The sequence below is a fragment of the Hyperolius riggenbachi genome, chromosome 5, assembly GCF_040937935.1.
Source record: "Hyperolius riggenbachi isolate aHypRig1 chromosome 5, aHypRig1.pri, whole genome shotgun sequence".
Classification (NCBI taxonomy): Eukaryota; Metazoa; Chordata; class Amphibia; order Anura; family Hyperoliidae; genus Hyperolius; species Hyperolius riggenbachi.
In genome coordinates this window covers 48,456,279-48,479,963 of record NC_090650.1, presented here as the reverse complement: position 1 = coordinate 48,479,963, position 23,685 = coordinate 48,456,279, and the positions used below count along the sequence as shown (strand labels likewise).

The 23,685-nt window shown below is 45.8% G+C and overlaps 2 protein-coding genes across 2 annotated transcripts in view; one reads left to right on the top strand and one right to left on the bottom strand.

Moving 5' to 3' along the window:
• The first annotated feature begins 1,580 nt into the window (after positions 1-1,580).
• SPMAP1 (sperm microtubule associated protein 1) lies at positions 1,581-8,547 on the top strand. Its single transcript, XM_068235611.1, has 3 exons — positions 1,581-2,308; positions 3,396-3,495; positions 8,171-8,547. Exons 1-3 carry the CDS (start codon positions 2,042-2,044, stop codon positions 8,326-8,328), a joined length of 525 nt encoding a protein of 174 aa, XP_068091712.1. The 5' UTR covers positions 1,581-2,041; the 3' UTR covers positions 8,329-8,547.
• Positions 8,548-10,298: 1,751 nt separating this feature from the next.
• The window catches only part of MSRB2 (methionine sulfoxide reductase B2), a 33,420-nt gene continuing 20,033 nt past the window's right edge, over positions 10,299-23,685 (bottom strand). Inside the window, exons 3-5 of the mRNA XM_068238581.1 lie at positions 20,700-20,776; positions 14,037-14,184; positions 10,299-13,104 (exon numbers count right to left, since the gene is read on the bottom strand). Coding sequence (XP_068094682.1) covers positions 13,006-13,104; positions 14,037-14,184; positions 20,700-20,776 — 324 coding nt within the window. The 3' untranslated portion in view covers positions 10,299-13,005. The remainder of the gene's footprint in view (positions 13,105-14,036; positions 14,185-20,699; positions 20,777-23,685) is intronic.

Sequence of the window (23,685 nt, the reverse complement as noted above, 5' to 3'; positions counted from 1 at the left end):
AGTATCGCAGTCTCTGAGCGGGAGGCTGGGCTACGCTGTGGGCCAATCACCTTCTACAGCATTGTGCACTTACAGGAGGGGAGAAGAAAAGGGATGAGTCATCTTTTGACCAGTCTGTCCAATCAGCAGGCTGGGGGAGGAGCTCTGTTCATGCTGTGCTTTTGCAGAAAAGGCTGGGCCATATGTGGCAAAAACTATGGTACCTGCCCTGTCTGTGTGGCTGAGAAAAACACATCTGGGTGCAGAAAACAGACAAGTTCACTGTGAGAGGGTTTGGTATAACCTCTGGGAAAGCAGGAAGTAAAGGGACACCAGGAGGCCAATATCATGTGGTAATGCTTCAAGGAAATTGGTAGCATAATAAAGTGATACACACAAACTACCAATAACGCATATGGGGAAATCTCCATCCACATCCCCTTGGGTCTGTGGATCCCTGCAGTTTGGCTGAGATCACTTGGAGTGTACTGCGGAGGTGCAGTACGCTACTGAGGCTGCGCAATACGCTCCAGGTGACATCATCGGGAGAGAGGACACACGCAACATTAAAGCTAATGGGATCCCATATTAAAATATAAAAAGTCAGATACTCACCTAAGGAGAGGGAAGGCTCGGTCCTAATGAGCCTTCCCTCTCCTCTACCGGTGTCCTCGGTGCTGCACTGGCTTCCCCGTTCACATCTCCCACTGAGGGGACTTCGGAAGACTTCGGGAGCCGAGTCCTCCCGAAGACAGGCGGCTCCACACTGCGTATGTGCGAGTGCGTCATAGAGGGCGCTCGTGCAGTGTACAGCAGCCCGTCTTCGGGAGCACTCAGGCTTCCGAAGCATTTCTGAAGCCTTCCTTCAGCGGGGAAACAGCGGTATTTGACCGAAATGGTCGAATACCGCTACGGGGGGAGCCAGCGCAACAGTGGGGACTGGGAAAGGAGAGGGAAAGCTCTATGGGACCCAGAGCCTCCCTCTCCTTAGGTGAGTATCTGACTTTTTTTATTTAAATATGGGTTCCCATTCACTTTAAAGTCGCAAATTCCAGAAGTGAGCCGGTGGTGGGGACCGGAGGTTCCTTCTGTCCCAGTGCGGGCTCAGGACGTCTGCAGGGGGTCGTTAGAAGCACCACGTAAGTTAAACTCATTTTTTTTAGTACCCTTACAATACTCCTTTAACATCGTTGGACTACATTTTTATATCGATTGTGGTCTGATATAGCGAATGGTGATACCTGTTGGATGTTTCAAACTACTTTTATCCAAGGGGAACTCCAGTATAAATAATGTAATGAAAAAAGTGCTTGATTTTTAAAATAGTTATTTAGAAAAGATTTAGTCAGTGCTTGCTCATTTTACAATCTTTCCTCTCTCTGATTTACATTCTGAAATGTATCACATTTTTACTGCTGGCAGGTGATCTCTGTGGAAAGAGATGATACATTTTATGGCAGTTGGAAACAGCTGTTATTTCCCATAATGCAACAAGGCTCCCACAGTGTGCTGACATCCTGGTGATGACATTACATTGTGGGAGGGGTTACACCACAATATCAGCCATACAGAGCCCCCTGATGATCCGTTTGATAAAAGGAAAAGATTTCTCATGAGAAAGGGGGTATCAGCTACTGATTGGGATAAAGTTCAATCCGGTGGTTATGGTTTCTCTTTAAATAAAAAAGGTCATTTGCAAGACACATATGTCTAATGCAATAATAAAATGAAATGGAAGATTGCAGATTGCTGTTTGAATCAGTTTTATCATCTCATTCTCTGGTGGGACAGATATATCTAGTAACACACTCAGTCCTGCTAGTAATGTAAAGCCATGCGAGTTGAGGAAGTGACAATGTGACATTGAGGTGTCTGTATATGAGTAGGTTGCTTAGGAAGCCTGCAGTGTGTGGAGTGTAATTGTTAATGAAAGACTTCTGGACTTGTGTTGATGTGTGTCCATGGCAACCCATCCTCAGCTCTGCTCTGCATTCTGATGGCCTCTGTGAATTGATCAGGAAGCAGGTAGACCTCCCCATACTTCACATTCCAAGCCGTGCCAATGGCTGAGTCCGCCGTGTCTCCCAGGAAAGCCAGGTCATGCCAGATGAGTTGGTTTGCCCCTTCTCCATCTCCTGCAGAGCTACTGAGGAGGGAGAAGAGGTTTGTTCTGGACTGCGTGGCCGTGGAACGTATTTCTAAGGACTACAGCGTCTCTCTGCCAAAGCTCGGCTCTGTAATCCCACCTTACAATGCCCAGATGGACAGCCATACCCATGATTATTTCTGGACCAGACCTGTGCCACCACTGCTGAAGAAGACAGGTCAGGTGAGTAAATGACCTCTGTCTGAATTCCAAGTGTATTCTCTATAGTCTCTGCACCCTATGCATCAAGTTTAGTCCAATGAAAAGTGGAGCGAAAGTGGACCTGTTGCCCAGAGCAACCAATCAGATCTGTTTCATTTGGCTGTTGGTGGCTTTGAGCAACTGCTCCACCATTGGCTCCTCCACTTGTCTTTGCAGATAAATCTGCCCCTCTGACCATCTTCACTCCATGAGTTGCTTCTAGAACTGATGTATAGATTGACATAAATAAATGTTCTTTAGGATGTTCTTTAGAACAAGCCTTGCTCTATGCTTTCTGCAGTGACCTGTCCATGGTGACACAACATTTGGGTACCGGAGGCCTGGAAGTCTGGGTGCACCCTAGGCTCCCATGTTAATATCAGCAATAAAAGAAATTTGGGCCTTTGCGGCGCCTGATAAAATAGTGGGCACTGGGGCACAGTGGCGTATCAAGAGGAATGCAGGCATGGCTCGTGCCATAGGCACCACCGCACCATGGGCGCCATGTCTTCCACCACCACACCACTGCTGACCTGTCTGCCTCCCCTCCCGGTGCCGCCACCGTTGCTGCCTGAGCCTCCCCTCTCTGTCACAGTACCAGACCTCAGATCGGCAGCGACAGCAGTGACAGACATTGGTGACAATGATGTCGTTGGTCACTTCCTGCATTTGGAGTATGCTGGGCGCGTGTAGCCTATGTGCCCTCTTTGTCTTTGCTGTTGCGCTGATCTGAGGTCTGTTATTGTGGCGCCAAGCAAAGACGAGGCTCAGGCAGCAGCGGTGGGGGTGGCACTGGGATACAGGCAGCACAGGCACAGCAGCGACAAGGACTGGTCACCACTGATCTGAGGTCTGTAATGGCACCCAGCCTTTCTGTGCCCCCTACACATGCTAAATTAATGTAATGGTTGAGGCGGTAATTAAAGGGCGCCTCGGCCAAGTTTAATGTAACATGTGTACCTAGTATGAGGGCATTGATTTTTTTATAACTTATATCTTGTATATATTGTATATCGCTACTGTTGTTTTTAGATGGACTTCAATAAAGTTGTTTCTCTTTGTTAAACAGTCCAATGGAGGCACATCAACCTACGGCGAGCTGGCTGACCGCTTCCAGCACAGAGGCGCTGCTGCCCTCTACCTGCTGACCAGGAATAACAGCGGGGCAGGTAGGGCCTCTACAGACACATCTCACCAAGAATGAGCAGGAATGAATTTACAATCGAAAAAAGACTAATGGGTTATGAATAATAGACCCATAACAAATGCAGTAGTACATAGCAGTGATATAGCATACTTAAAGGGAAACTGAGATGGGGTATTATAAAGAAAATATACATACCTGGGGCTTCCTGCAGCCCCCTCTGGCGTAACTTTAAATGTGGGTGGACCTGTGAAGTGCCATGACCGCGATACTTCACTAGCAGGCGCTGCAGAGTAATTTCCTTCCTCGCTCTGCCTCTCTGCTGTAAAATACTCCATCAGTTTTAGATAGAAAAGTTCCGGGCTCTAAGAGGGCTAGACTATGTTCCTGCACAGGGGGGTTGCTATCAACTCCTCAGGCTGGGAACACACTTGACAGTTTTCGTGCGCGCTTTCTGTACAGAAAAACTAAGAACTCATGATAATCAATGTGCTAGTTCACTAGTTGTTTGTGCGCAGAAAAAAAACTGACATTCAGCATGATGACTGCAGATTTTGGCAGTTTTCTCTATCAATTACATCAGCTGCTGTGAAAAAACGCACACGTTTTCCTGCATGGAAACACACTCGGTGTGCAGAAAAAGTATGCAGAAAACCACGAGCGGAAAACTGAAAGTCAAGTGTGTTCCCTAGTGTATAGTTTAATAGTCACCTTGCTGAAAGAATCTTATTCAGATGGTGGTAAGGGGGTAAAGATCTCAGCAATGTGTGTTTATTATCTTTGCTTCTCTGACTTGCTTCTCTGAAGATCCTAATAATGTCTTTGTAAGCAGCTTTTCTCCCTCTCATCAGGGCACCTCATAGCAGCCTACAAAGTAGATGCAGCCTGGAGTGAAAAGTCACAAGCAAGTCAGTCAGTCACGAATAGTGTATACACATCTCCCTGCTAGATATATTACAGCACATCTAGCTACGTTACCTCCTAAGATCAGCCTCCTCCTCATGTCTCCTGCATGCTGTGACAAAGTGAAGTATTTTTGTGAGCTGAGTGAGGAATAAAGGATGATTTTTAAGCAGGGAGAGAGAACAGGGTGAATAAATAAAGTGCCCCTAGCACTAGTGATAATGTGTACCCTAATATAGAGTATTAAGAAAAAAGTCATTTTAATTGATAGTGTTCCTTTAAATGAACTAGCTTGATTTACCTGGTGCTTCTTCCAGCCCTTAGTGGTCACGTCTGTCCCTTGCCACAGCTTCAATCTACTCTACCATCCCGCTGGCAGGCTCTAAAGTATCAGGGTCAGATTCTTCTGCTCACGGTGACATGTGCAGAAGACGCTGACCCGCCGGGGTTGGTGATAACTCTGAGCCTGTTACTGGAGAGAAAACAGAAGCTGCAGCAAGGGACAGAGTGACCACTAGGGGCTGGAAGAAGCCCCAGGTAAGTAAAGCTAGTTCATTTAATTCCTATTTTCTTTAAAAGGAAATAAATATGGCAGCCTACGTATGTCCATCACCTTGGGTTTCTTTTAACGTGCACCTGAGACAGGGGGGACAAGAGAACTTTTACTTACCTGGGGCTTCTTCCAGCCCCCTGTAGTCTGTTCTCTGAGCCTGATCCGTTGTGCTGCTGTAGCCAGTTTGTGACCCAGAAGCTACTCCTGGCCACGGAAGCCGATCGAGGAGGCGCACAGCCCGGAACAGTGCATGTCCCGTGGCTCTTTGTTCGCAGAATTTAATTTGGCTATATAGGATCGGATAGGGAGACAAAGGACAACACATTTGGAGATGTATTTACCAAACTCTGGTCCTTAAAGGACAACTGAAGTGAGAGGGATATGAAGGCTGCCATATTTAATGCCTTTTAAGCAATGCCAGTTGTCTGACTGTCCTGCTGATCTGCTGCCTCTAATACGTTTAGCCACAGACCCTGAACAAGCATGCAGCAGATCAGGTGTTTCTGACATTATTGTCAGATCTGACAAGATTAGCTGCATGCTTATTACTGGTGTTATCCAAGACACTACTGCAGCCAAATAGACCAGCAGGACAGCCAGGCAACTGGTATTGTTTAAAAGGAAATAAATATGGCAGCCTCCATATCACTCTCAGTCTCTCACTTCAGTTGTCCTTTAAAGGAAACCTGAGACTAATCAAAGTGCTGCATTTATACTTAACTAGGCCTTCCTCCAGCCCCCTGTGCACCATGGGCTTCCTCACCGTTCTCCCAGGACCATTTGATAGCCGGCCCAGTCTCTTCCTTCAGTCGGCCCAGTTGCGCTGTACTATGTATGTGTACCCTGGCCATGCAGGCGCAGAACGCTACTGTAAAGGGGAGCATGTGTGCGGATAAACAGTGCATGGGCAGTCCAGCGCCACTGGGCCAACTGAAGGTAGAGAGGATCAGAGAGGCTGAGAGGGGGCTGGAGGGAGGCCCAGGTAAGGGCCATCTCCAGCCAAAAAAAAGGTCTGAATGGCAATACATATATGTAGTCTATGCACGGTGTACAGTTAGATGAACATGTCTGCCTAGATTAGATCACATGGACATGAGGGGTGGAGTTATGACATCAATCCCCCAGCATCCTATGGTTTGGAAAGTAAAAAAAAAAAGGCCCAGAGCCTTATTTCAGACTGGGGCGGGAATTTCAAGACTGTATGTGGAATACGGACACTAAGGGCCCTTTTCCACTAGCGGCGTTTGCGATGCTGAATCGCAAAAACGCAAACCGCTAGCGATTTTACAATCGCTACGGTTTGCTTTTTAACATGGGAATCGCGGTAGGTCATTTCCACTACCGCGATTCGTTTTTGCGGGGAACGCGAACGCGCGGCGGAGCGATAATTGCCGCGATTTTGCTATGCAGTGCATAGCATAGCAAAATCGCGGCCGCAAACGTCGGGGGAATCGCCGGTTTTGCGATTCAGCAATCGCTAGCGTTCAGCGTGAACGCTAGCGATTGCAGGTGGAAAAGGGCCCTATGGGTGAGAAATCATGTGTGATTTTGTATATCTTGGCAACTTATTAGGTTTAAAGCAAACTGTAATTTATAATTTAGGTACTCTTTAAAGGGAACCAGAGACGAAGCACCCTCATGTATTTTACGATATATATCAGTGGAAACATTAGAGAAAACACCTACCTTGCTTTCTGTTTCATTCTGCACTGCACAGCTTGCTTCTAATCTGCCCTGATAAAATCCCGCATTCAGTCTGGCTTTGCTGAGGAATATTTATAGCTCAGTCTGTGTTCTCTCATGTCTTTTCAAGTCCAAGCCTGCCCCTTGCTGGCTCTGCTCAGGAATCATTATAGCTGAGTCATTATAGCAAAGCCAGACTGAATGCTCAGTCGGGGATTTTATCAGGGCTGGTAACAAGCAGGCTGAGCAGTGAAGAATGAAACAGAGAGCAGGATAGGTGTTTTCTCTAATGTTCCCACTGATATATATGGTAAAATACATGAGGGTGTTTCGTCTCTGGTTCGCTTTAAGTATACTGTAAATGCAGTATAAAAGCAACACTTTGATTAGTCTCAGGTACACTTTAACGGCCACATCATCAGCTGAATGTAATCCAACGTATGTCCATAGATTTAGATCCCGACAACACTTTATCTGGTTTTACGAAATTTCCTTTGGAGACAAAAAAAAGTGTATCTCAATTTTTAAGTCTTTTTGTGAGTCGATTTTAAGTCAATAACATTGTTTGGGAGGTCATGATGTCATGCTAAGCATTATGGGATGGACATTCGTCACTAGGGAACCCACGCCGCAGAAAACTGTCATCTCTAGTTTTCACTTCTCCATTGACTATGATGTATTTTGATTTTAGCTAAAAGTAAGAGATGCATTTTTGCAAACCTGTGGAGAAGCAAAAAATCCTGTATTGAGTGGCCTTAGCTTCCCAGCCCCACAGCCATCACATGATCTGCTATAACTCTGGCTGCCAGCACGTTTATGGTTTATCACTGACATTGGTTGGTGCAATCACATTGGCCTCAATTCTAATAGCTATGCGAGGTAAATATTTTTTTGTAGGTAAAATACCTCATGAGGTATTTTCTTCTTATTTTTTTTTTAGCAATTCTGAAAGATTTTTCTCCTTTTCCGAACATGAGGTAAATGCATTAAGTGAGATAAAACATGAGGTATTTCAGTAGTAAGCATGCATGCAGTAAATCAATAATAGTAGTCTTTAATTGTCTTCCATAAATCAGGATAGTCTTTGGAAGATGTTTTTTTTTTGCGGGAGGGAAGGTGTATTTGATTATGTAGCAACCTATGAAAAGTATTTTAGGGATCCCTTATAAAAAAAAAACAAGTAAATATTTGGATTTTAATTTCTGCTATTCTTTTCTATTACACAGCCTGAATAGGAACAACACTAAGACAGCAATAGGAACTCCACTAAAAACTGCAAAATGCATACAAATTGACTTTACCTCCAGGCAGGTGTTAAACTGATCGGTAAATTATGTGCTAACATGCACCCTATTTTCCATGAGAATAGCTATTTTCGGTAAATTACCTCATAATTTACCTCATGAGGTAAAACATGACTAAAACCTACCAGAATTGCTAAATGTCATTACCTCATGAGGTAATTTGTTTGATAACTCTACCAGAATTGAGGCCAAATTGTAGCCTGATAGTCCTCAGAATATGCTGACTTCTCATAATCACCTTTCCCGCTACATTGCAGGTCACTCTGTAGAATACACCAGAGGTCACGACCTATTCTTGTCTTCTGTGAAGCCTGTGATTGGCTACAACGGACTGTACGGATACCGGAGGAACACCCCCTCTCTCCGGAGAATACCCTCTGCCTTCGGGATTGTGTCGAGGTCAGCAATTCACTAAGATAAGATAGTTTGTGTTTGGAGAAAGCCGATGGACAGCGCTGTCACCTGTCACTTCCTCTTGTGGACGGAATACACTGCATGATATTCCTGCAAGATTCTGAGGATCATATTTTCTAGAACCAGACTGATGTATCTTTTTATTTTCGCATGTTGCATGTTGTTAGTTGTTCCAAGAAGATTGTATTTCTATACAAAATGAATCTGTCTTAACCATCTTCACTAAACATATAAAATATGACACAGTTTGCATCTTCAGGTTACAGTCTTTATTACTGCCGCATGCTTACGCCAATTAGTTTTCTCCTAAAAAGCAAAAATCTACTTACCTGGGGCTTCCTCCAGCCCCTGGCAGCTGTCCTGTGCCCTCACCGCAGCTCCGCCCCCCGTCCGTGGCCCAGGGTCCCCTTCGGTACAAAATGCCTCCTGCGCTTCAGTGTGCTGCTCACACAGTCATGCTGACGTCATCTGGACTGTACTGCATTGACACAGTAGTTCTGCACCTGCGCAGTATAGTCCGAATGATGTCAGTGCGACAAGTAGATGCCGACCTGGCAAAGTCGGCATCTGCACCGGAGGGAGAACTGCAGCGCTGGATCTCAGGAAGGTGGACAAGACAAATAACATTTATATCGCGCTTTTCTCCTATTCGGACTCAAAGCCAGCACTAGGACACGCTCTATAGGCAGTAGCAGTGTTCGAGAGACTTGCCTAAGGTCTCCTACTGAATAGGTGCTGGCTTACTGAACAGGCAGAGCCGAGATTCGAACCCTGATCTCCTGTGTCAGAGGCAGAGCCCTTAACCATTACACCATCCAGCCAGTGCAGGGCTGCCCCAGATCTCACTGCAGTATGATTTTTCTTCCCTGGTTTTAGGGTCTAAAAGCATGTTAAGGAAATTGCATCGCTTTTAGACCCTAAAATCTGAAAATAATCATATCGCCAAGGAGGTTAAAGGGGCCTAAGGGAAAATAAGTAGGTACACAAGGTTTCCCAGGTGTGTGATTGGCAGCCTCCTGGATTGATATGGAAATTAGGTTGGGCCCTGGTAGTTCTCATCCTGTACTCACAGCCATAATGTCAGCTTCTTGCCGCCACCTTGTGCAATTAACATGAAAGGTGAGGAGGCAGCCCTGCGCACACAATATGCCTGTATAGAAACCCATCACATTAAGCTCTGTACAAGCTGCGGCGTTCTTTAGAAATAATGCAAGGCCCTCATCCGTGGCTCTGCGCGTTTAATTAAACCTGACTTTCCCATGGAATCCTGGGTATGTGGGAGAAGGAGCCGAATGCCCTCACTGACCCGTATTGTCACAGGAGGTAACTGTCATTATACATTCTAAATAGCTTTTCTATTGACAGCATTGTCCTGCAGAGAGTTAATGGGAAATGCTCCTAATACCGCTACAAGGGAGAAAACAGTGAAAGGGCTGTTACCTATTAGAATACTACCACAGAAGGCGGCATCCTTCGCATGGAGGCGTCAGAACCTGATGAATGATGAGGTCAGGGATGTAGTGCAAGAATTAAAAGCAGACCCTGCCCTCCCTTGAGTCGGTAGATCAGATCTGTACAGAATTCTTGTATAGAGGAAAAAACGATCCCATGGCAGCCAATCCTTTTGTAGAGCAGCAACATACCCTAGTCTATAGTCTACAACAATGGAGTAAGGCGGTGGCGTAGCAATAGGGGGTGCAGAGGTGGTGACCGCACCGGGGCCCCAGGACCAGAGGGGCCCATTTTATTATCTTTTCATTGGTGCTATACTGGTAATAAATACCTCTATATGTGCATTGAACAGTAGTAATCCTTAAAGAGGAACTCCAGTGAAAATAATGTAAGGTTCAAGGAAGCATTGATGGTAGAATGTGACGAGCTGGCAGAGTAACGCACTTAACAAAACACGTATGCTATGCCAATACAATATATATATATATACTTTATTTTGTAAAAACACAAAAACAACACTTCATAAATGGCAAACTCATAAAATTCTTCAGGAACGTGAATCAGAAGAACATTGTGACATTTGTTGGCACCTTTCAGTAATGGAATTACTGCTGCCTAGTTGGACACAATCGCTCACAATCCATCCTTGTTACATGGCGGCCATAATGTTTGTTTCTCACAATCTCTAAGTTGTCAGTTTTCCAACTGCTATATTTTTCAGCATATAAGATGCACCTAGGTTTATCAGGGGGGAAAATATATATATATATACCAGACCTGGTGCGTCCATGGTCCAGGAGCGTGTTGTAGATGCTCTCCCCCAATTATTGCATTTTCCTTGTACCTCATGGGTCCTCCTGAGTCCTCTTCTGTCTCCCATGTCTCCTACGCTCCCCCTTGTGTCCTCCTCTGCTCCTTTTGTATAGTTATAAGAAGCGGCAGCACGGCTCCCCTGATCCATCGGCTCCAGCAGCGATCAGAGACTTCTCCTCTCCCTCATTGCTCCCCTAGTGCCGGCTTCTGCCAATTGCGTCACCAGCAGAAGCCGGCACTAGGGATGCAGTGAGAGAGAGGAGAGGTCTCTGATCGCCACGGGCTCCGATGGGTAATGTGAGCCGTGCAGCCGCTGCTTACTATTATACACAGGGGAGCAGAGGAGGACACAAGGGGGGAGCGGAGAAGGACACGGGGATATTACAGGGACTCCCCAACATTGTGGTGGGATGGCGGTTCGTATCAGTGTGCGTTCGTAAGTCGGAGACTCCCTGTATTTGGCATATAGGACGCAGTGATGGGGAGAAAAAGTGAAAATGGGGGAAAAAAGTGCCGAAAATTACGGTAGATTCCCAGGAATTAAAAAGACCTTTTCCGGTGCTTGAACACAGCTGCCGAGGCAACCCTGGAGACAACAGAATTGGAAAATGTATTTATCCCTTCCGTATCCCTAGACTTTAGGAGGCAACACAGGCTCATCCAAGCTGCATAATCCCGAGCTATTGCTTGAGCAGAACCTGAAAGGGTCTTATGGCTACCCTGAAGTTCTCCAGAGAGACTGTTAGTGGGCACAACTCTGGTGCGATGGGAAAATAGTGTGTCAGTGGGAGCGATTCCCTTTAATTTATAGTTGGGTCATTTTCGGTTTCTCTATGCTTTTCTAACCTATTTCCTGAGCAGAGGATACATAAACAAAAAAAAATGCTGATTTCTGCAGGTTTCCAATCAGAAATCATGGTAATCGGTATGCAGAGATCAGAGTTCCACGGAAATGCCACACATCCGCAACTCAATTACAGAACTCAGAAGCATTTATTTTATTTATTTAAATATTTATATAGCGCCGACATATTACACAGCGCTGTACAGAGTATATTGTCTTGTCACTAACTGTCCCTCAGAGGGGCTCACAATATAATCCCCACCATAGTCATATGGCTATGTATGTATCATGTAGTGCATGTACCATAATCTAGGTCCAATTTAGGGGAAGCCAATGAACTTATCTGTATGTTTTTGGGATGTGAGAGGAAACCAGAGTGCCCGGAGGAAACACACACAGACGCAGGGAGAACATGCACACTCCTTGCAGATGTTGGCCTAGCTGGGATTCGAACCGGGGACCCAGCGCTGCAAGGCGAGAGCGCTAACCACTACACCAACATGCTGCCCAAGCATTGGACCAATCACAAAACGCAGAATGTTTCAGTTGAAATTGTATAACTGCTGTAATTTTAGGACAAACAGAAGACATCAGAATCATTAGGTCAATCACAGAATGCTGATTTTTTTTTCTGTGGTACTCACATTTCCATGGAAATTTTAGGCCAATCAGAGAATGCAATTTTTTCTGTGGATATCGGATTAGAGCAGTAACTTTAGGCCAATCAGAGGACTTCGGAAGTATCAGGCTCCTATTTCTTTTTTTTTTTTTTACAATGAACTAACTTTATTGTAATAAAAAAGACATTACGCGGAATCGGAAAGACACTTTTCGGGAAGAGGAAGTTTTTTGAATTGGAAATCTGAATTTAAAATCGTCCCTAGTAAGATGGAATAAAAACAAAAAAAAAATACAAAAACGTGCTTTGACACATGAAACACAATTGGGCTAATTCAGTTAAAGTGTACCAGAGACGAAATTAAAAAAAAAACAAAAAACGTTTTATACATACCTGAGGCTTCCTACAGCCCCATCCGCTCGGATTACTCCCACACCACCGTCCTCCGCTGTCTGCAGCTCCGGTTTCGGGTCCCGTTAGTTCTGCCAGTCGGGACCAGTCTGTGCAAAAGAAAGTGCGCTCTCTACGTATCTCTCTGGCGGCCGCGTCTGGCAGAACTAATGGGACCCTATACCGGAGCTATATGCAGCGGAAGATAGCAGCGTGGGAGCAATCCAAGCAGATGGGGCTGTAGGAAGCCTCAGGTATGTATAAAACTTTTTTTTTATTTGGTCTCTGGTTTCCATTAAACAGTGGAAGATGTAAAACACTTCAAGGTGTTTACCCAATCAGAATCCATAATGTACTGTTCTAACATCAGTAACTTGGACTCTGATTGGTTTCTTTGGTTATCAAATAAGCGTAAATATTTGTCATAACAATGATATGAAAACTTGGTATATACAAATCTCAAAGATAGGGTTTCCAGTAAAACCAGCAATTAAAAACAATAGTTTACAGAGATCCACAAATATACATTTCTTACAGGTCTTCCTAATCCACAGGTCACTCTAACTTGGCTTGAAAGAGAGTGAAATACTGTTAATACAGAATCTTTGACCGGTGGGGTCGGGGCCATCATCAAACACATGGCCAAGGTGGGCGTCGCACTGAAGAGAGAAAACAACATAAAAAGATAATTTGTATGGTATATAGAGTCACAAAGAGCAACATATGTCCTGCATAGTGATGTTCATGTTTAGAACTCATGGTGAAGCATGTGATCAGTTTGGTCAGGTGATAGAAATGTAAGTCTCTGATTTGCTAGTCATGATCATGTGCTAAAGCAGGATGTGATTACAGCAAATCAGAGCTTTGCAAATCTATCAGCTGATCAAAAAAAAAATTGCATGCTTCTCAATGAGCTCACCTAGACATGACCATCACTAGTTCCTGATCATATGGTATGCAAAGAATCAGTGACAAGAAGAGGCACTGAGTATCAGTGATAGAAGGTGAGGTATTGGGGATCGGTGATGAAAGAGGCACTGGGGATCGGTGATGGGAGGTGAGGCATTAGGAATCAGTGATAGTAGGGCAGGCACTGGGGATCGATGATGGGAGGTGAGGCATTGGGGATCAGTGATAGGTGGTGAGGCATTGGGGATCGGTGATGAAAGAGGAGGCACTGGGGATCGGTGATGGGAGGGGAGGCATTGGGGATCAGTGATAGGAGGGCAGGCACTGGGGATCAGTGATGGGAGGGGAGGAACTGGAGATCAGTGATGGGAGGGGAGGTATTGGGGAGTGTGAGTGATGGGAGGGGAGATATTGGGGAGTGTGAGTGATGGGAGGGGAGGTATTGGGGAGTGTGAGTGATGGGAGGGGAGGTATTGGGGAGTGTGAGTGGTGGGAGGGGAGGTATTGGGGAGTGAGAGTGATGGGAGGGAAGGCACTGGGGATCAGTGATGGGAGGGGAGATATTGGGGAGTGAGTGTGATGGTATGGGAGGCACTGGGGATCAGTGTTGTGAGGTGTGGTATTGGGGAGTGAGAGTGATGCCGTCCTTTTGAAAAAATCCTTAACCAGTAAAGCATATTACCTCTTTACATATAACTTCAGTTCCCAAAGTTCCTAAGGAGGTATCAGGGCGTCTCAGAATATTAGTGTTACTTTCGTCATCCCCCTCAGTGCCGTGCGCTTCCCAGAATGAGGGCCAACCAGTTCCGGAATTGAATTTTTTATCTGAACTAGAAAATAAAAATTAAAAGAAGAGAAATAACATAATGAAACAAAAGTGACTTCATTATGTAGTAAAAAAAAATGCAAGGTAAGGTAAAATTTGTTACACGAGTTGGTTTGTATATATTTTTTCTAATGTATTTTCTTAATTAATTTCAATTCTAAAATATAAAATACAATTTCAATATCAGGCTTGGTGAGCCAAGTATTAGAATCCAATACAAATCACATACACTGTACACAAAAAGTACAGACATCAAACCAACGCATTACCAATATTGCTGAAAGACAAATGCAGTGCCTCCAATATACAGTATAGCTGAAGCTATCTCAATAATGCCTCTCAGTGTTCTCCCCAGGCTCTTTTAGCTGGGTGCTCCACCCGGCTAGTTCTGGTGAGCACCCGGCTGTCATCAGCTCACCTCCTCCTCTGCTGTAAGCAGACTTGTGCAGAGAAGCGCTGGTCCTGCATTCTCTCATCTCACCCCAACCAGCTACTTTTTCATGCCACCCCTCTGGAAAAAAATGTTTGGGAAGAACACTGCCTCTATTGTTGTATTTACACACACAAAAAATGCTACTGACTGGTTGGTAACTTTAGTTAGTTTGTATATAGTTTATTTAGTTTGTATAATAAAAAAATTGGCCCTAGACTACAGTACTTACACTACATAATATAGACATATGGCAATGGTAGGGATAAGATTGTGAGCTCCTTTGAGGGACAGTTAGTGACAAGATATATATATATACACTGTACAGTGCTGCGTAATATGTCGGCGCTATATAAATACTAAATAATAATAATAATAATAATACATACAATATATTATTATTATTATTATGGCTGGATGGTGTAATAGTTAAGGGCTCTGACACAGGAGACCAGGGTTCGAATCTCGGCTCTGCCTGTTCAGTAAGCCATCACCTATTCAGTAGGAGACCTTAGGCAAGTTTCCCTAACACTGCTACTGCCTATAGAGCGCGTCCTAGTGGCTGCAGCTCTGGCGCTTTGAGTCCGCCAGGAGAAAAGCACGATATAAATGTTATTTGTCTTGTCATATAGTGCCGACATCTTCTGCAGTGTTGTACAGAGTATATACTGTAGTATAGTTACTAACTGTCCCTCAGAGGGGCTCACAATGTAATCCCTACCATAGTCCTATGTCTATGTACAGTATGTACTGTATCATGTAGTGTATGTATTGTAGTCTAGGGCCAATTTAGGGGGAAGCCAATTAACGTATCTGTATGTTTTTGGAATGTGGGAGGAAATCGGAGTGCCCAGAGGAAACCCACAAAGACACAGGGATATATATGTACAGGGGTTGGCCAAAATAATGGAAACACCTTGAAAATCAACAAAATATATTTTAATATGGTGTAGGTCCACGTTTTGCCTCAATTACAGCCTCAATTCTCAGAGATATCGATTCATACAAATTGTGAATTGTTTTCAAAGGAATTTTAGCCCATTCTTCAGTTAAAACACCCTCCAGTTCTTTTAGAGACGATGGCGGCGGAAATCGACTTCTTACTTGAATCTCTAATAATGACCGTAAATGCTCAATAATGTTGAGGTCTGGGGATTGTGGTGGCCAGATGAGATGTTCAACTTCATTAGAATGTTCCTCATGCCATTCTTTAACAATTCTACCTGTATGGATTGGGGCATTATCATCTTGAAAGATGGGACTCCCCTCCGAAAACAGTTCTTGAACCATAGGATGAAGTTGGTCACCCAAAATTCCTAATTAGTCTTGGCTGTTAATTCTTCCATGGAGGGAAATCATTGGCCCGGCGGATTTCCAAGAAATCGCACCCCAGATCATCACAGAACCCCACCCATGTTTTACGGTTGGTAGAAGGCAATCTGGATGAAATGCTTCTTTCGGCTGTCTTCAAACGTACACTCGGCCGGAAATAAGGTAAACGGTGATTTGCCAGAGAAAATCAGTTTTCCACTGCTCAAGGGACCAATTCTGGTGGTTTCTACACCACACTAAACGCTCTGAAACATTTGTCTTTGAGAGCAGAGGTTTTCTAATTGCAGTTCTTCCGTGGAATTCAGATTTGTGCAGCTCCCGACGAACAGTTTTTGTGGAAACTGGGTTCTGTAGGTGTTCATTCAGCTCTGCAGTGATTTTAACCACTTTACCCCCACACGTACGAATTTCTCCGTCCCTTTTTCCATCCTTTCACCACCAGGGACAGAGAAATCCGTACTTTCCACGCTCCCGCCGCTGCCCGCGCTTCCGCTCGCTCTAGCGTGCACTCCCACTCGTAAACACGTCGCCGGCCGCTCGACCGGAGATTAATGAACGGGAAAATCCATCCCGGTTCGTTGATCTAAGCCCCGCAAAGATCCGCTGCTTCTCCGATAAGCAAAAGCAAAAGTAAAAAAATGCACCTTTATTTCCAAATAAAATATTGGCGCCAAACATTGTGATAGGGACATAATTTAAACGGTTTTATAACCGGGACAAATAAGCAAATAAATTTCATGGGTTTTAATTACAGTAGCATGCATTATTTAAAAACTATAAAGGCCGAAAACTGAAAAATAGTAAATTTTTTCCCACATTTTTTCCTATTTTCCCATTAAAACACATTTAGAATAAATTAATTCTTGGCATAATGTCCCACCTAAAGAAAGCCTAATTGGTGGCAAAAAAAACCAAGATATAGTTCATTTCATTGTGATAAGTAATGATAAAGTTATAGACGAATGAATGGAAGGAGCGCTGAAAGGTGAAAATTGCTCTGGTGGTCAAGGGGTAAAACCCCTCAGTTGGGAAGTGGTTAAGAGCCGTGGTCTTGCGAGCTTTTTTAACAATTCGATTTAGAGTCCCACGGTCTCTCTCAGACAACTTCGACTTTCGTCCACAACTGTGCTTTGCTGAGGAAGTTTTTCCTTCTCTTTCAAAGGCAGCAATTACTTTTGAGACAGTACCTCTTGAAATGCCAAGCATTCGGGCAGTTTCTGTTACAGTAGCGCCTGCCATACAAGCACCAACAATTTGGCCTCTTTGAAAGTCTGAGAGATCTGCCATTTTTATAAATTATAACCAACTTTTGTTTAAATATCTGTAAAAAAAACAATGATTTTAATTAAACATATCAAATAATGTAAGGGATAGCGGACCCGCTGCCAGCAGGCATGAGGCAGTGGGCTCCGCTTCCCAGACTCCCACCGCCGGCGTGCCGCCGAGCGGGGCTGTGCGGTTGGCGGAGTCCGCAGTTGCCTCCTATGGGGTATCCTTCGCCGGCACTCACCCGGCGCTTGGCGCGCGAGGAGACAGGAACTTTATCGTTCCCGAAGAGGAGTCAGCTGACCAGGCTGGTCAGCTGACTCCAGCAGGGCCAGGGATTGGCTGGGCGGCTGGGGGACGCTCTAGAGCGTTCCCCAGCATAAAAGGAGCTGTCTGTCAGTTGCTCCTTGTCTGCTGTCGTGAATACACTTGATGTGTTAGCGCTCAGACCTTAGTACAGTGCCCTGGTGTTGATACTAAGGATTTCACACCTTAGCTTAGGATTGTTATTGTATATTGATCTGTGTTTTGACTCTGGCTATCCCTGACTACTCTACCTCTTGCTGACCTTGTACCTTTGCCTATCTGATCCTTGTTGCCGACCTCTGCCTGTCTAACGATTACTCTTCTGCCTTCTGCTCCTGTACTGCCGCTGACATCTTTATTGCCGAACCCTTGCCTGTCTGACCTTTCTCCCTTCAGTGGAACGCCTCCCACTGGAGGGTTATCTCTGAGGCTTGCCTCTCCGAGACGCCTGCCCCAAGCAGACAATTACTGCTGGGGGTCGAGATTCCTCACTCAGCCTGGTTAGAGGATCTCACTCACGGGGTTCCCATTCAGAGGTAACCACACCTCTTAGGAATTACCGTGTGGTGGACATTTCCACACTATCTGATATATTACTGTCTTTATTGTGTTCTTTTGCTGGTGTCCAGAGGTTAGCAATATATCAGATTATCGGTGATACTGCAGATCATCCATAGTCAGGTATATATCTGTATTCTTGGTGATACTGCAGATCGCCAATAATCAGATTCTCTCTGCGTGCTGACACCAATCATGACAAATAACAAAAATGATAAACAAAAAAAAATTTAACATATGTCAAGTTTTGATTGCTTGATTGCATGTTCAAAGATTATGATGTCAAAATGTTAGGTGTTTCCATTATTTTGTCCAACCCCTGTAAATATATATATGTGTGTGTGTGTGTGTGTGTGTGTGTGTATTTTTTTTTATCATTTTGCATGTAAATGGATCTGGCAATGTGAGGCAATGAATATTCTAGTGGTCAGTCCAAAATCAGTGAAACAGGAAACATGCCTCCATTGTTTAGTTAGCAAACAGAAACACCTCTCCTCTTCTCTAATGCTGGGGATACACGGTACGTTTCTGTACCGTGTATCGACCAGCTGATCCGGCCAGATGATAATATTCAGCTGGCCCGATCAAGCCACTCGACCCGAGCCCGCTCGATTCCCGCCGAGGGGGAATCGATTTGCGTGCACGCCCGGACGAGCGGAGACGCGGCTGGAGTCGATCCGGCGGCTAATCGGCCACCGGATCGACCCGTCTATGCCCAGCATTAGGGCTCGTACACATCTAGGTGATTAGCGGGTGAGCGGGCTATTTAGTGGGCTATTTTTAAATCGCTAGCAAAATATTAAGTATACGGCAGTGATCTCACTACCGCGATTGCCGCGGCAATCGCAAACGCATTACATGCAGCATTTTCCGGCAATTCAGGAGCAATTGGGATTGCTATTAGCGCTTCTATAGCATGCTAATCGCGATCGCTCATCAAACGCAAATTTGTACAGTAATTTTATCGCGATAATCACTGTGCAATCCTTTTTCAAGTGTGAATGGGCGTTTAAGGCCCGTACACACGCTCATCCAAACTGCCATATTGTCATGTGATTTTAGTCTGTTGGATGACAATCAGACGTATGTACCCCTGGCAAACGACTAGACGAGCGACTGATAACAGGCAGTTTGCCCCATCCAACCAGCGGATCAACTCACACGACTGTTAAGCCGATATCATGCAGTTAGCTATGTGTACAACGTCATTTGAACAATGTACTTGGTTTGAATGCAGCCCTGTCGTGCAGTCCCTTGGAGTCCATGGAAACTGAAAGCAGAAATTTTACTAAGTGGTGTACCTTTATTTTTTTTATAAAAAAGGATTCTGTAATGGCCCCTTTCTACTAAACACGATTTGTGGCTGTTTCCCCGCACGAGATTTCTGATGTGGAAACATAGCCTATTCAAATTGCATGTGGATAAAAAAATATGTATGCTGAAGATTTTTGCAGAAGACATGCATGGCACGGCTATAGCAATATGGACGCAAATTCATATCAGCATGGGTGCTGTGTCCATTACACAAATGCATATTTGTTGGCCAAAATGGCCGATAATTATCCCCGCACTTTGATTGGCCCAATAGGCTGCCTGTCACTTGACAGGAAACTTGACAGGCAGCCTATTGGGCCAATCAAAGTGCAGGGATAATGTCCTTTAAAGTGATTGGACCTGCAGGGGCTCAGGGCAGGACGAGTGGAGCTCTGGTCATTGCGTATTAGCAGGCATAAGTTCGTAGCGCTCACCATGCTGATAAGGCGTGCTAAATCTGATAAGGCATGTTAACCCTGATAACGTATGCTAACTCTGATAAGGTATGCTAACTCTGATAAGGCATGCTATTTGTCTTAGTGAATCAAGCCCTATGTGTGTTTGAGTGCATCTACATACTGTGCGTCCATAGTCTGTGTTTGTGTAAATGCTAAGGGCTCGATTCACAAAGCGGTGTTAACCCAGTTAGAGACTTTAGGCATGATAACCATTGCACCACGCTGGTGAAAAGCCAGTTTAGGTGTGATAAGTTTAGGCATGATAAGTTTAGGTGTGATAAGTTTAGGCATGATAAGTTTAGATAAGTTTAGATCGCGTGCAAAGTCCCGCACGCAAAGCAGTGCCATTAAACTTTATACGAAGTGCACCAGACTTTGCTAGCGCAAAACTTTTGATCAGCTGTGCACTGCGGTTCTAACGCAGTTGGCGCTTAAACTTATCATGCCTAAACTGAGTTTAGGCATGATAAAGGGCTTTTCACCAGCGTGCTAACTGTTAGCACCGCTTTGTGAATCAAGCCCTATGTGTTTGTATGTATTCAGTGTGTGTTGCTGTCTGTTCTATTTTGGAACACCAGAGTGCAGGTAACAGAGATCTGTTCTCTAATATTCAGTAATAACCGTCATTTTCTGGCAGTTTAGTGAATGGGAATCAGTGTCGCACTCTGTCTCAGCTGTCATTGTGTATAAGGGTCCGAGTGCTGTTTCTGTATTACCCAGACCTGTCTTTTCAGCCAATTTCAGGATGTTTTTTATATCAGGGATGATATTTTCCTTTTGCAGTTGGGTCATCATTTTGTCATTTCCAGAATAGCTGGGAAAAGAGCTGTGATGAGTGACATGATGATGCTTTACCTGAAGAGGGCAGCGTCGCAGCACACGCAGTGATACATGCCTTCTTCCGTGTTGTTCAGATAGATCCCGCTGAAGGGCTGCACACAAGAACACGTATGTTGAGCATAATGAATTAGCCACCCTAACTTTATAATACAGAGGATTATAAAATCAGCACATTTTCCGTAAAACCTCTCCCTCCACTTGACTTTCTCTACAACTCTAGACTGCACTCCAGAGAATTAAGGATTGCCAACGATTCTCACACCCAGGCCAATCCTTTTTCAGCCGACTCCCATCAGGCTGAAAGTTTCAGGCCATCTCCACCAGGACTTCAAGGCATATGAGCTCTTTCCCCCTCTGCTGTCAATCCCTTGAACTCCCTCCATGCTCTCCCATTTACTTGACCTCGTTTACAACTCCAGACTGTTCTCCAGAGCATTAAGGATTACCTTCCTCTAGAGCTCCACTCCCTCCTGTGTATCTGGATTCTTTCTGCCCGGTCACTTTGGTGCAGGGTGTGCCAAATGATGGCTTAGTCCGGGCACTGTACAGGATCTGGAGATCGCCAGTACACGAATTGCACTGCTGCTCAGCCATAGACATTACTATGTCTACGGCAGCGCCCAGGCAGTGCAGGGAAGGCCACACACAGAAATCACCTGCTTCGTGCCCTCCAGTTATCGATAGACTATTTAGTGAACCGCTGTTTTAAATGTATCTTGTTGTTACCATTGCTTATTGTGCTATTGTTATTATTATTAAGTGCCAAATCCAATTCTGGGCACAGCCCAGTCAGGCCTGGTGAATAAATGATTTCTGATTATGATTCTAAACACAATGTCATGACAACCTCTAGGAACACAGATAAAGGGCCCATTCACACTAGGGGCGTTTTCCACCTTTTTTGAAGCGCAGGCGAATTTCAAAATCGCCCACAAAACGCTTGTGCAATGATTCTCTATGAGAGAGTTCACAGCTGTGCGGTATGTTTCCGACCCGTTCAGCAAAGCGCTGCCTGTAATATTTTCTGAGCGTTTTTGCTGTAATGGAAGATATAGGAAGAGTGCTAAACGCTCACAAAATCACTTTATGTGGTGATTGTATTTGCGTTTTTAATAATAAATACATTGGGCTTGATTCACTAAGGCCCCGTTTACACTTAATCAGTTGGTGTGCGTTAGTGTGCGTTATTACGCGTTGGTACGCGGTTTTTCCATAGCAGTGCATTGGGAAGAAGATTTCAGTTAAAACGCGTTAAGTGTAAAAGAGGCCATAGGAAACCATGGGCATTACTTTGAAAATCAGTTTTCTTTCAGTTATAACTGAGAGCAACTGATTAAGTGTAAAAGGGCCCTTAGGCGAATAGCACGCCTTATCAAAGTTAACACATCTTATCAGAGTAGCATAGCAAACTTATGTCTGGTAATTGGCAATGACGAGAGCTCCACTTGTCCTGCCCTGAGCCCCTGCGGGTTCGTAGCCAGGGGCGTCTGAGTCACTAGGCAACTCTAAATTTTTGCCTATAGCGCCATTGGTGGAAGTGGGCGCCCTCCCGACAAGTCACCGCTCTGTTCGTGTTTATTTTATTTCTTTTTTTCAGCCAGGTCGGCGCCGGCTGTGACAGGCAGCTCAGCCTGTGCCCGGCGCCGCCTACTGGTCCGCCCCCTTCCTCTCCTCTTTTCCGAGCGAGCAGCAGCAGCACGCACATTAGTTTATGTGGGAGTGCTGTGCCGCCGCCTACTGGTTCGCCCCCTCTCCCCGCCCCCTCTCTCCCTCTCTGTTTAGAGCGTGCGGCCGCCGCACGCTAGTTTGTTTACACGCCGCGCCGGCGCCGCCCCTAACTCCGCCCCCCGCCTGTCACACGTGCTTGAAGGCACCGTGTGGCCCGCCATCAGGGGGGGACATCCGTGACTCCCGTCACGGGCCCCGGGCCTGTAGGGGGGCCCCATCCCCGCCGCGGACCTGGCGGGTGCCGCCCGGCCGCCGCTCAACCCCCGCCTGGCCGCTGCTCCTTCCCTCCATCCCTCTAGCCGCTGCCTCTGCCGCTGCCTCCGCCGCGTCAGACCCCGATCAGGCGGCGACAATAGTGCGGGCGCTAGGACCCAGTGCCCGCACTGATATGCGGAAGTGACGTAACTTCCGCATATAGAGCGGGTGCGTCCAGCGCCCGCTCTGGTCGGGTCGCCGCTGATCTTGAGGTCTGACGCTGGCAAGGTAGGGAAAGCGGCGGCGGCTGAGGGGGCGCTCCCTGTCACTCGCTCACTAGCTAAAGGGCCTCCCTGTCACTCACTCACTAAAGGGCCTCCCTGTCACTCACTCACTAAAGGGCCTCCCTGTCACTCACTCACTCACTAAAGGGCCTCCCTGTCACTCACTCACTAGCTAAAGGGGCTCCCTGGCACTCAATCACTCCCTAAAGGGCCTCCCTGTCACTCACTCACTCCCTAAAGGGGCTCCCTGTCACTCACTCACTCCCTAAAGGGCCTCCCTGTCACTCACTCACTCCCTAAAGGGGCTCCCTGTCACTCACTCACTCCCTAAAGGGCCTCCCTGTCACTCACTCACTCCCTAAAGGGGCTCCCTGTCACTCACTCACTCCCTAAAGGGCCTCCCTGTCACTCACTCACTAGCTAAAGGGGCTCCCTGTCACTCACTCACTCACTGCCTAAAGGGGCTCCCTGTCACTCACACACTACCTAAAGGGGCTCCCTGGCACTCGCTCACTACCCAAAGGGGCTCCCTGGCACTCACTCACTACCTAAAGGGCCTCACTGTCACTCACTCACTCCCTAAAGGGGCTCCCTGTCACTCACTCACTGCCTAAAGGGGCTCCCTGTCACTCACACACTACCTAAAGGGGCTCACTGGCACTCGCTCACTACCCAAAGGGGCTCCCTGGCACTCACTCACTCCCTAAAGGGCCTCCCTGTCACTCACTCCCTAAAGGGGCTCCCTGTCACTCACTCACTGCCTAAAGGGGCTCCCTGTCACTCACACACTACCT

Excerpts from the sequence above, each read along its gene's own strand:
- SPMAP1 (XM_068235611.1), top strand. The coding sequence starts at position 2,042 with ATGGCTGAGTCCGCCGTGTCTCCCAGGAAAGCCAGGTCATGCCAGATG. Across the intron at positions 2,309-3,395 it reads TGCTGAAGAAGACAGGTCAG|TCCAATGGAGGCACATCAAC; the intron begins GTGAGTAAATGA and ends TTTGTTAAACAG. Across the intron at positions 3,496-8,170 it reads CAGGAATAACAGCGGGGCAG|GTCACTCTGTAGAATACACC; the intron begins GTAGGGCCTCTA and ends GCTACATTGCAG.